The sequence below is a fragment of the Mytilus californianus genome, unplaced genomic scaffold, assembly GCF_021869535.1.
Source record: "Mytilus californianus isolate M0D057914Y unplaced genomic scaffold, xbMytCali1.0.p SCAF_8, whole genome shotgun sequence".
Lineage (NCBI taxonomy): Eukaryota > Metazoa > Mollusca > Bivalvia > Mytilida > Mytilidae > Mytilus > Mytilus californianus.
In genome coordinates, this window is record NW_026262734.1 from 46,482,699 (window position 1) to 46,495,648 (window position 12,950).

General features: G+C 31.0%; 2 protein-coding genes across 2 annotated transcripts in view; one reads left to right on the forward strand and one right to left on the reverse strand.

Moving 5' to 3' along the window:
* LOC127711659 (tectonic-2-like) overlaps positions 1–5,566 on the reverse strand; it is a 31,270-nt gene extending 25,704 nt beyond the window's left edge. Inside the window, exons 1-2 of the mRNA XM_052217774.1 lie at positions 5,421–5,566; positions 384–529 (exon numbers count right to left, since the gene is read on the reverse strand). Coding sequence (XP_052073734.1) covers positions 384–529; positions 5,421–5,478 — 204 coding nt within the window. The 5' untranslated portion in view covers positions 5,479–5,566. The remainder of the gene's footprint in view (positions 1–383; positions 530–5,420) is intronic.
* Positions 5,567–5,664: 98 nt separating this feature from the next.
* LOC127711661 (poly(A)-specific ribonuclease PNLDC1-like) overlaps positions 5,665–12,950 on the forward strand; it is a 56,235-nt gene continuing 48,949 nt past the window's right edge. The window contains exons 1-2 of the mRNA XM_052217776.1: positions 5,665–5,795; positions 10,440–10,565. Coding sequence (XP_052073736.1) covers positions 5,717–5,795; positions 10,440–10,565 — 205 coding nt within the window. The 5' untranslated portion in view covers positions 5,665–5,716. The remainder of the gene's footprint in view (positions 5,796–10,439; positions 10,566–12,950) is intronic.

Below are 12,950 nucleotides of genomic sequence, written 5' to 3' on the forward strand. Positions count from 1 at the left end.
GGCTGATTTCATTGGTCACAATTCAATTATGGTATCTGAATATTCTAGCTTTCATCTGGATTTGCTATTGTGATATAAGGAGACATTCCCCAATGATGTCACATATAAAGAAGTTCAATACATGTACATGTCGAAAAAAATATCATTATAGATCATTTAACCAGAAACACAATGATAAGCTACACATTGTCTAAAATTCATTGGAGAAACAAATTTGAGAGGTGGATGGTTGATAGTTGTCTCATTGGCAATCATACCACATCTACTTATATCTATATTATATGCAGACTTTGGCAAAATAAGGTATTGCATATTCATAAAAAATATACAATGTTTACTCAATCCATAAAAAAAATCCAGTCATGTAACATATCCATACATACATTTCCTGTAATTGGAACATCAGTATTATCCACAGGATTTTTGTTTTCTATGAATACAGGTATCACAAGAGATGCTGAATTCTCATTGAAGGATAGAGTTGACACAGTGTTATTTGGCAATGTTCCAACATAGACTTTTCCAATACCTGGAAAAGAAAACAGAGATAACTTATTTTCAGAAAAAAAGATGCTGTCAATATATTAAAGGAGGGTCTTGATGAGGGGAGGGGGTACCTTTATTTCTTTTATCTTATACCATTTTCCCTTATTTTTATTTATTTTGCCTGTTATTCTCTTTTCTTTAATATTTCAGCTAGTGATCTCCATGGATGAAAATTTAACGATGTAGGAAATTTCACCAGGACAAAACCCTGCAGGTCTTCATTAGAAATGAAAATATTTCATTTCTACATTTCATTGAAAGTAAGGCCAAAATAAAATAATGCTTGTGTTTCTGCTACGTGTGAGAAAAAATCTAGGTAGGTAGGCATTATCATTTTAGTTTACAAACATTTTTGGCTGGTTACTACTAGGAAATCTGTCTGACTTTAACTGTGCTTGTTCAAAAATGACATAAAAAGTGTAAGGGTAGGCACTAAAAATTAGGGTAGGTGGGGTAAGCCGAAACACATGTATTATTTTGTTTGGCCTAAAAGCGAATAGACTACTATTTTGTTCGTTACATTGTATATTTACATCAGAATCATCAGTGATCATTATAGAATAAACAATATTTTCATTAATTGCCATTTGTAGCAATTTCAATGTAATTTCCTGACAAGGTTCACAGAGTCATTTCCTTGCTATTTTTGTAATTTTGTTAGGACTAAACAAATATCCCAGTAATGTCATTTCAATTCAGAAGTCATGAACTGGGATCAATGATTTGCAGCATCAACAACAAGAAGTTTGTTCCTGTTTTTGTAAAACATTCAATACAGTCAGATATACATGTAAATGTGGAAGGCAAATGTTTAAAACTGAAATGGTTTAAATGTGGAAGGCAAAAGTTTAAAACTGAAATGGTTTAAATGTGGAAGGCAAAAGTTTAAAACTGAAATGGTATAAATGTGGAAGGCATAAGTTTAAAACTGAAATGGTTTAAATGTGGAAGGCAAAAGTTTAAAACTGAAATGGTTTAAATGTGGAAGGCAAAAGTTTAAAACTGAAATGGTTTAAATGTGGAAGGCAAAAGTTTAAAACTGAAATGGTTTAAATGTGGAAGGCAAAAGTTTAAAACTGAAATGGTTTAAATGTGGAAGACAAAAGTTTAAAACTGAAATGGTTTTAAGTCACTAAATATTGAAATTTCCACAGTAATAGACCATGCTACATGCATCTTTCCATTCTGAATGTAATACAATGTATTATTTTGATTGTAAACTATGATATAAATTAGGAATTGTCATTATCAAGTTGCGGTTAATATTCAAGTATTTTATTTTAAACTACTGAAGTGATTCATTATGATCGAAAATTATTGTTTTTTTTTGCATGGAATTATGTTCCGTTTTACAATTTAGACTGCAGTGTTCTCCCCAGAAATTGTGGATAGCATCACATTTGGCGTAAAAAAATAAACTGTATTTTTTTTCAATGTCATTTGACGTGTCGCGGCGATGCCCTATTTCCTTTATGTTATATATGTATATATTGTTCAATTCATAATTGAGAATATAATTAAACTTTAACCATGATAGCAGTTGTTTCAGTTTATGTTTTCTATATTCATTTATAGTTACAGAATTATTTTTTTCCTCTTGGGCCAAATAAAAATATATATGTGGTTCCAGTTACCCTACCTACTCAACTAAATGAATGAATGAATGAATGAATGAATGGTTTATTATAGTACAACCTGTATATATACAATACTGAATATCTAGCAAAAAAAAAGAACTGGTTTTTATATAAAAATTTGTAAGGGTTCCGCGGAACCCAGTGTCTTGCCTACTTTTGCTGTTATCTATGTTTTCAGTGTGATAGGGGAATGCACATAATAGATTTACAGTTAATGAAATAAAACGTTTGAAATGTATGAAAAAAGTTATGCTTGTAAAAATGAATACAGTATGGAATCAAATCTATAGATTTATAAAAGAGTTGAAACATAAATTGATTGAATGAACAAATGATAAAGAAGATAATTTTTACATTGTTTGATGATTTATGCCTTAATTCAGACGACGACGGAATGTAGGATCGCTATGTCAACAAAAATGGGGAAAAAATTATTAAAACTTTTCCTCTAGATACTATCTTTTGATTGTAAGAAGCTTCTGTCCAAGTTTGGTAAAAATCCAGGATGGTTTATGAATCTTATAAATTTTTTAAAAACTTTAACTGCAGACTGTATGTAATGTTAACCGGAAGAAAAACTAAGTCCATTTATAAGTAATAGACGGAAAAACAGGAAATAAATTTTTACAAAATTTACAAAATTTCCTTCTAGATACTAGCTTTTGATCATAAACAAGCTTCTGTCCAAGTTTGGTAAAATTCCAGGATAGTTTAAGAAAGTTATTAAAATTTTAAAAACTTTAACCACAGAGTGAATGTAATGTTAACTGGCAGAAAAACTTAGTCCATTTATAAGTAAAATACGGAAAAACAGGATTTTTTTTACAAAATTTACTTCTGGATACTATCTTATGATCATAAACAAGCTTCTGTCCAAGTTTGGTATAAATCCAGAATAGTTTAAGAAAGTTATTAAAATTTTAAAAACTTTAACCACAGAGTGAATGTAATGTTAACTGGCAGAAAAACTTAGTCCATTTATAGGTAAAATACGGAAAAACTGGAATTTTTTTTTTACAAAATTTACTTCTGAATACTATCTTATGATCATAAACAAGCCTCTGTCCAAGTTTGGTAGAAATCAAGGATAGTTTAAGAAAGTTATTAAAATTTCAAAAACTTTAACCACAGAGTGAATATTTGTGGACGCAGCCGCGGACGACGCCGACGGAATGTAGGATCGCTATGTCTTGCTTTTTCGACAAAAGTCGAAGGCTCGACAAAAAGGGAAGAGAAAGTATCATGTAGCAATAAAATTTCAATTAAAAAACTTTATTCTTTATCATGTCTATGAAATTCATTGTTTCATGGTACTCAATGAATTAGTCCCAGTTGTTTCTTTATATCAAAATGATATATATTTTTAACAAAGTTAAGCTACTTAGGCAGTATATTAAAACGATTTATTTTCAAAAAGAATACATTAAGCAAAGATATCTAATAAAAAGTCTGTTAATGCGTGTGAAATGAGAAGTTTTCTCTTTTGTGATCATTTTTTTCTGTCTACTGTGCCATTTGTGCATCTGTAGTTATTATCGTAAAAATGTGGAATTTTGTCATATCTGGTCTGGTTCCAATGCGTAGTTTACACAAATATTTCAATGGCGGCGGAAGAAAAATTTACGAAAATAAACAATGTTTGACAAGAGATTGGGAATGAATATGAAGCTTTTAATGCATTAAATGGATGAAACATTAACTAAAGCCAATTATAATCTCTTTCTAAAGAAGTATCAAACTTATGTAACTCAAAATCAAAATGTTTCGCTCTCGATTAACTAGTAGTACCAGTCAGGGGACTTACTTAAATGAGTGATTTTTTAAATCACTGATTCAAGTAACATTATGTCCATAAAGGTTGGAAGTAAGAGTTGTCTTTCTTTAATAATCACCTATTTAAGTAGTAAAAATTAATCACTAGACTAAGTGATTTAATTTTATTGTAGCTTTAAATATAGAATACTTATGATCCAGGTACTAATTATGTTGCTAAACTTATCAGAACCAACATCTGTGTTGATAGGATGACCGGGTCATGTCAGGTGATGACCTTGTACTAAATCTAGGATAATGACATAAAAATCACTTGTTTAAGTATCATACCTCAATTTCCTTCCAAAAAATCACTTCTTTAAGTATCATTATTTTAATAACCCCAACTAATTTCAACACCCCCGAACAGTGAAATTTTATTACATAATCTATGATGAAACCTTGAATTTTACAGGAAAAATACTCCCACTGCTGGGAAAAATCTGTTAAGAAAGTATCAGTTCATTATGTAAAGCCATTTTTATAGCATTTTTTCAACTAAAATAGAATTTGCAGCTAAATGATTGCATCAAAGGCATAAACCTTGCTGCTTAAAAGAAGCAAAAAGTTCATTTTTTTCAATTTTACTAATGAAAAGATATTATCTAAACCTATGTGTTTAAAATTTTGGTAAAACTACAAAATCACAATTTGTGACAAAACTTCGAATTTGCTACTTAAATAAGTGATTTAAAAATCACTTATTTCAATAAGTTTCCTGACTGAGTATCGGCAATGAAAGATAGTATTTTTTTAAAAGTTGTAAAAATATACAACCTAACCTTTTTTCTAAAGAGAGAAATCGTTTGTATCTTTGAATTCGGATTATGCAAACGTAGATTTCGAATTGTTTTTCGATTTTCTGATTACATTTTCTCCATGTCGAAATTTGCGATTGGACCATGTCATGCATGTGGTATTAGTCATGTCACAAGTGTCAGCTTGGGGTACTCGTATCCATTCAGTTATCACCAAGCGACAGTGGAAAGTAATTCAGTGGTTGTCGTTTGTTTATGTGTTACATATTTGTTTTTCGTTCATTTTTTGTACATAAGTTAGGCCGTTAGTTTTCTCGTTTGAATTGTTTTACATTTTTATTTTGGGGCCTTTTATAGCTGACTATGCAGTATGGGCTTTGCTCATTGTTGAAGGCTGTATGGTGACCTATAGTTGTTAATTTCTGTGTCATTTGGTCTCTTGTTGAGAGTTGTCTCATTGGCAATCATACCACATCTTCTTTTTTATATTTGGATAAAAAATTTCTTTTGTAGACAATACCAGGTTTATTTCATTTAATATAAAAAAAATAAATTATAACATAAAATTAGCTAATGTCCTTCTGGCAGCTAAGTTGCTTGCATCCTGAACATGCAGCAACAGGACTAGTTCTGAAAATGTGCATATTCATATGGAGTAAAGACTAACCCTGACTTGATATTACTTGAAGAAGTAATGATAGCAAAATATAAATGATACAAGACATTTCAGAGACGTAAGCTTCGTTTGTGAGATAGATTGACTGTTATTTTTAGTTTAGCTGAATCTTCTTGTCAAATTTTCCGCCATTGTTGAAGCCTAAAGTGAAACTAACGATATTTTACAAGACTGATTTTGATTGGTTTAAAGTTTTGTATCTACCAATGAGAATTCTTGTAACATTAAAATATATTTCAAGGGGAGAAAACTCATAATTTGGAGTAATAACTTTTTTAGCAGACAGCATGGTTGGAATCACAAAAGCAAACTTCGAGGATGTTTTTCCAACAGTAGAAACTGCTATAAGAAAGGCTGAATTTATAGGTATAAAAAGAGACATGAGTCACTGGGAAAGAGCACATAGCAACGAAAAAAAAAATGCATTTTAAACTTAAAGGGGGCTCGCGGGTATAAATCATTTTTTTTTTCGCTATATTTTTCTATAAATGAACTTTATCATATACTTTATAGAAAAACAAAATAAAAGAAATGGGGTCACCGTTCATTTAAGCTCACAATCTGCCTTCGAAAAAAACATACATTTTTGTATTAAGCATTTAAGGTACTTTTTTTCTGTTGAACATAAGCTCCATGGAAGCAAGTTAACTCGTACCATTGTAAACTCGTACCACGTAAACTCGTACCAAAAAAGTTAACTTGTACCAATGTAAACTCGTACCACTGGGAAGTCGTACAAATCAGAACTCGTACCACTGCAAACTCGTACCATTAAAAATATATTAAAAAATACGAATGTTTTATGATTTTTTTTTTGGTAAACTTAATAAAAAAAGTTGAATTACTTGAATTTTATACTAGATTTTATTTTATGATTATTTTTTTTTAAGCTTTATACAAAAAATTAAAATATCTTTGAATTTTATACCAGATTTTAATGAAAACTTAGACAAAAATCAACTTGTTTAATCATATTATTAAATTTTGATTGTTGTTATATAATTTAACAGCTTGGAATTAAATGTATAATGTTTATTATTAAATGAAATTCCTGATTATCAAAACATAAGCTGACATGAGTTGTCTCAAAGCTCACTTTCCTCATAAAATGGGGCATGTTTGTGAGGTTTCTAATAACCACAATGGAAGACGACAATTGTATATGGTGCCACTCTCTGGTTAGACCCCGACAAGAAGCAATAGAGTGTGATGTATGTTCTAAATGGCAACACAGAAAGTGCGGAAATATAGGTAGCTACAAATTGGTCATCGTAATTTCAAATTATATACATTTTACAGACTTAAGAGGTATCGAGTGAAATTAAAGTATATATTCATCATTAAACACCATTTGAATGCATTTAAATAAGTTGGTACATGTTTACAATGGTATGAATTTACCGTGGTACGAGTTTGCATTGGTACGAGTTCTTTTTTAGTGGTACGAGTTGACATTGGTACGAGTTTACAATGGTACGAGATAACTATAATTCAGCTCCATCTGCTCCAAAGCCAACAACACCATTAGCTTCTTAAAAAGGAATGTTAACATCTCAAACAAGTCAATTAAAGAAAAAGCATACATGTCCCTCATCAGGCCTACTTTAGAATATATATGCTAGTGCAGTATGGGACAAATACCAACAAAACAACATCCACAGATTGGACATGATGCAAAGACGGGCAGCAAGGTACATGTATGTTACTAACAGATATCACAACACCTCATCTGTTAGTAGCATGCTTGAACATCTTGAATGGTCTACCCTACAAGAACGAAGGAAACATAGCCACTTAATAATGATGTATAAGCTACAAAACAACTTTGTCAAAATCAATACATCCAGTAAGCTAATACCAATGAACGCCCTTCCAGAAATAATAACGAAAAGGCACTTAGAATACCATTGTGTAAAACAACTGTACGGAAGGAGTCGTTCTATCCCAGAACAATCAGAGAGTGGAACACCTTGCCCAACTCTACTGTCTCCGCCCTGAGTCCTGAATCCTTCAAGGCTCAGCTCCGTCATTAGATTAAATGCCATGTTTTTAATTGCACCCATTCTCTTTTTGTTTAATAAATTTCAAAAATATTTCATGCGCTCACTCCAAAATGTGGCAGAATAGTCAACCAGTTGACGGTGGCTGCTTACCGGAAGAAGAAGGAGAAATAGAGGTTATATCGAAATAAAAAAAGAACTAAATTACAGAAATCGCTTAAATTTACAATAGTTTAGTTTAAGTACAGCTTAATCGAAAAAAATAATAAAAAATATAGGTCACCGACATGACCGATGAGTTTAAAAAGATATTTGAATTTTAATGCAAAAAAATGGCATTTTTGCACCAAAGGGAGATAATTTGGAGCTTTTTCAATGATATATACATTTTAAAAAGTCATCTGGGACCAAAACGAATTGATTTTTATGGTTGATTTTTGTACCATATGATAAAGTAAAAACTAATAAAGTAATACATAAAATTTGTATTGAAAAAAAAAATGTTTAAGTTTTTGCTGAAATTTTTGTACCCTCGAGCCTCCTTAAGAGTTTTAAAGTAAAAATGATTTCAAACTTTATCTCACCAGCCAACAATTATTTTTACATTGTAAAATGACATTAAAAAATATTTTGAAATACCTTTAGCAGTGTTCTAGGTTTAATGACAAGTTTAATGAACTTTCCCTTAATTTTATACTATTTTGAAAATGTTTTCATAATTTTGTTATTCCTTTCATTGCATGTTTATACATGTACATTTATAGTTCAATTTGAAATTATGAACTCTCTTGTTTCCTTTAGAATTAATTAGTTTGTCTAACTAGCTTGTGATTGTGTTGATATTAATGCAATGTCATCATGGTCATGTTCATCAGATTTACAAAACATTTGATGGAATATATTAATTTTATTTTGAAATAAATTAATTTTAGTTTGAACCTTGTCTATTTGTGACATAACATCAGTAATTCAAATATATTGGCACAAAAAAGTGATAATATTACTCCCAAAAAATCACGAATTTGAGATCCGGATATTACATCTTACCGTTTGCATTCCGGATTTTAGTTTTTGCGTCTACATTAGATGGATACTTGAAATCGTGGATTTCACTTTGTTTAGCTATAAAGCTTATTTATGATGGTGATCGTGAAACACGTGCGCACATTTATCTCCCCTAGACTTTAGAATCCCTGCATAATTTACACCAACAACAACGATCTTGCTTTGCGACTTTGATTGAAATAAAAGAATACAATTGTTTCATCAACCGTTTGATATGCATGAATAGGAAGTTTCTGTAATTTAATTTTACTTGCCCACGGACAACAAAGGTTTGAATTTTCACGTTCCCGTGACCTAAATCAACTTGCCACGGTTGACGGGAAATGGGAATTCTAGAACACTGTTTACCTTCTCCAGTTTTTGTACTTGTATGTATCCAGAATAAAATATGATCTTGTGTTAAGTCAAAATCCAAAACTGCCTCGACTCTCGGTCTGTAAAAGAGAGGTGAAAAATATCTGAGAGACATTCAAACTTGTAAGTTGAAAATAAACTGACAACGCCATGATCAAAAAGAAAAAACCCAACAGATAACCAATAGAACATGAAACACAACATAGAAAACTATAGACTAATAAGTCACAAGTAAGTAGTCCAAATAATTATGATGTCTTGAAAGCTATTATATTTTTTTGCTTTGACACACGACCTCATAACGGCGAACTGATATTTTCAGTGAATTCACTGCTTTATTAAATTGTTTAGCTGATTTCTCCTTAAGACGCCTAACTTTTGGAGTATAAAATATATTTTTGCACCAAACTCTGTAAAACATGTAAAATTTGACAGACCAGAATTTCCGGAGAATATAAAAACAAACATTCCGGAAAATCAGGTCTGTCAAGTTTTACTGAGGTTATTGCAAAAATTTATTTTATCCCTCCCTAAAAAGAAATCAGATAAACGTTTTAAATAAAGCAGTAGATAATCGTCCACCTCTGATGGAATTGTTACTTATTTTACCATTATTTAGGAAATTATAAAATTGGAAATATTTTGCACAAACAAACACATAAAAGGTAAGAATTTGTATATATGCAAAAATGTCTAGCCTTCAATGAAAGTTTTATGGCTAAATATGGACTCAAAGTTGAGAGCAAAATTCGGTCAAAATCCAACCAAAAAAGATGGCTTCAGCTTTATATGACGTCGCTGTAAGGCGTCAAAGCGAAATAATATAATAGCTTTTCAAGACGTTATAATTATTTGGACTAAAGATTAAGCAACACTAACCCCACCAAAAACTGGGGATGATCTTGGGTGCTTTCGAAGGGTAAGCAGATCCTGCTCCACATGTGGTACCCGTTGTGTTACTCGTCTTAGTACAAACCCGGTGATAAGTCTAATTGGGTAGGTCACATATTACATGTCCTCATCTGCTGCTAGATAACCCCCAGCATCTACCCACGATCAAATGTAAATGTTTTTAGGTAATTTTCAAAAATGACATTGCCTATAATTCTATGTAATAAACATGATAAACATTAAAAATATACACCATGAAAGTACTTTTATTTGTGTGGTATCAATTTTCTTAAGTGCCCAACACAAAATATATATAACAGCTGTTGACCAAATCAAGACATTGAAAGATTTCCATGGACAATCACTCATAAGTCGAAAAGGAAATGACAATGCCATGACAAAAAACTAAAAACAACCAAGACAAAAAACATGTTTACAAAACAACAACATAGAAAACTAAACTGTGCATCACGAACCTCATCTACAACTGGGGTTGATCTCAGATGTCTGGAATGGTAAGAAGATCCTGGTCATGTGGCATCCGTCCTGTTGCTCATTGAAGTACAAACCCAGTGATAATTCGAATTCATAATTAGATCACATTTGCGGAAAAGAGGACATGATATATATATTATATATTGTTTTATAGTATGATTGTAAATGAATTTAAAGAGCTAACAATTTTGTCTTTCTTTCTCAGCTTTAGATGCAGAATTCACTGGATTACAACTAAACAAACAGACTAAAAGTACTTTATTTGATACAAGTGAAGAAAGATATGCAAAACTTAGAAGAACCATATCCAACATAACAATATGTCAGATAGGTAAGGGGTCATTTTTAATATTTTCAAGTTTGAAGTCTGGGAGTAATCAGTATCAAGAATTTTTATCATGTTTATTATGTCCATGCTACAGTGGAAGGGACATTATCAGTCTGTACGTCCCAAAATTACTTTCTGTTCTGTAACTTTAGTTTGCCTCAACCAAATATTATGAAACTTATACACTATGATTATTAACACAAAACACAGATGAAATTGGAATTATGGTTGCATCACTTTTTCTGTTCTTGAGTTATGTCCCTTTATAAAGTTAAATGCAAGCCAGGGCATCATCTGTGTCCCCAACTGTGTCCCATAGATACATTCTACATTTGTATTTATAATGTGTCTAAGAAAAGTGATATGCTACTGCATTTTTCCAATTTCTTGCTTAGAAAAAAAATTATCTAACTATCAGGACTAGGACATGATGTTTTATGGTACATGTACTTAACATTACAAGTTTTGTAAATTTCTAATTAATTTACAATCTGCACACTTTGTTCTATCAAGAAATAAAGGATAATCTTTTTTTTCACTCTGTAATTGCTTTACTGTAGAACTTCTGTCAGTAAGCTAAGTCAATGGGAACTGGCATACTTATTTTACTCATTTGAGTCATCTTAGGTCATGATTTCATCAGGTTTTACCAATTCAATATTGTACCTTGTGTTTTCAGTCTGATATATATATGCAATGGCAGAAAAAGTATTTAATATCAAATTTCATATACATTAACATAACATGGAGTATTCAAGAAATATGTATTTCATAAGACATGTACAGTACGGGTAGAGACTTATTACTATAAATAACGGACTGGGACATGTCGGAAATGAATAATCCGACTTTTTTATGGTAGGTAGTATGGTCATTAATCAACAGATCCAGGTGTGAACGGTAATATAATTGTCCTTTCATCTCAATCCGTGCAACTAGATTATTACGCTTCACTGATTTCAGAATCAGGTTACCTGTGATTTAAACCACTCAGTCACTTTATTGATTAGTTCTACATCGTACTTGACATAAAATATCTTTACAGGTGAAGTACTGGAGACAACTTTGTTTTAATAAAAATAGCCTATTTTTTTTATTTATGGCTTTTTATATTTCAAATGCTGTTTATATTCCTCAAAATATTATTTTTTATGTTCCCTGGTTTATTTTTGTTATGTATCTTTTTCGTATTTGTTGGCATACAGTTTTTAAAATATTTTCTTTTTTATTTCTGGAAGGTTATTTTTGTTTTACTGATTTATTTTCCACGTAAACCCATTGATTAGCAGAATGATGTGCAAAGTGCTGCTGCATACGTTTTAGTTTGACAACACTACATTTGTATTTAATTTTCAGTCTGCGTTGGGTCAGTTCTGAAATAAAAATAAGTCCTAACTACACAATAATTTTGGCCAACTAAATTAGACTCAACTCAAATATGCATTTTGCCGCGCAGACAGACTTACAGTGAGCAATACTTGAATACTAGTAGTTTGGTGATTCTTTATAATTGTGAATTTACTTTTTACTGTAAACAAATATTGTCCGAAAATTGGTGATATATAACTAAAGTAGTACGCAAATAATAACACTAGAAGAAGATAACGATTCTTCTCAGGAATTAGGTTTATTTTGATATTTCTGTGTTTGTTAAATATGCATGAAATAATTGCCACTGACATGAATGGACATTAAAACTAGAAGCATTCAATCGTTTGATGACCAGTTAATTAAATATTTACTATGATTTGTAGTCTTAAGAAATGCAATTACTCCCATTTAAATAATTTTATGGTGCTGCATTGACTCTTAATTGCATAATATTAATTTACGCAAAATGCATGTTAACTTGTATGTTGTATTTTTGACACCAATCTAAAAAATATATTTGCCGTGAAAAGAAAATGATACACATATCAGTGATCAACAGCATGTGGTTGAACTTTGAACTTGACTTCACTCACAATACAATGTTGAATGCTAAAAATAGCTGGGATTAATTTTGTCAAATGCACGTGATTTTCATATGGCGGGAAATATCGTAACAGTTAACACAGGTGACCTTACTGACCGACCGTGGGAAAATCCATTCATGATTTAATTTGATACATAATGGTTGGCAGTATTGTACGTTAGTTTTGAGGCTCTTGATCTAGATCCATTAATAATTGAGTTACCAGAATAGAAAATTTAATCCTTGTACATATTAACAAAACAAGCTTTAGTATTCTTTAACTATTTTATTTATTATATTTATCAGTCAACACCCAGATTCCTATTTAAATAATTTATTCTGACACCTTCTTTAAAGTTCGGGAATTATACAATTTAAACTGCCAACATCGATTTACAAAATCTTACTGACTGCACGAGCTTTAGAATGGCTAG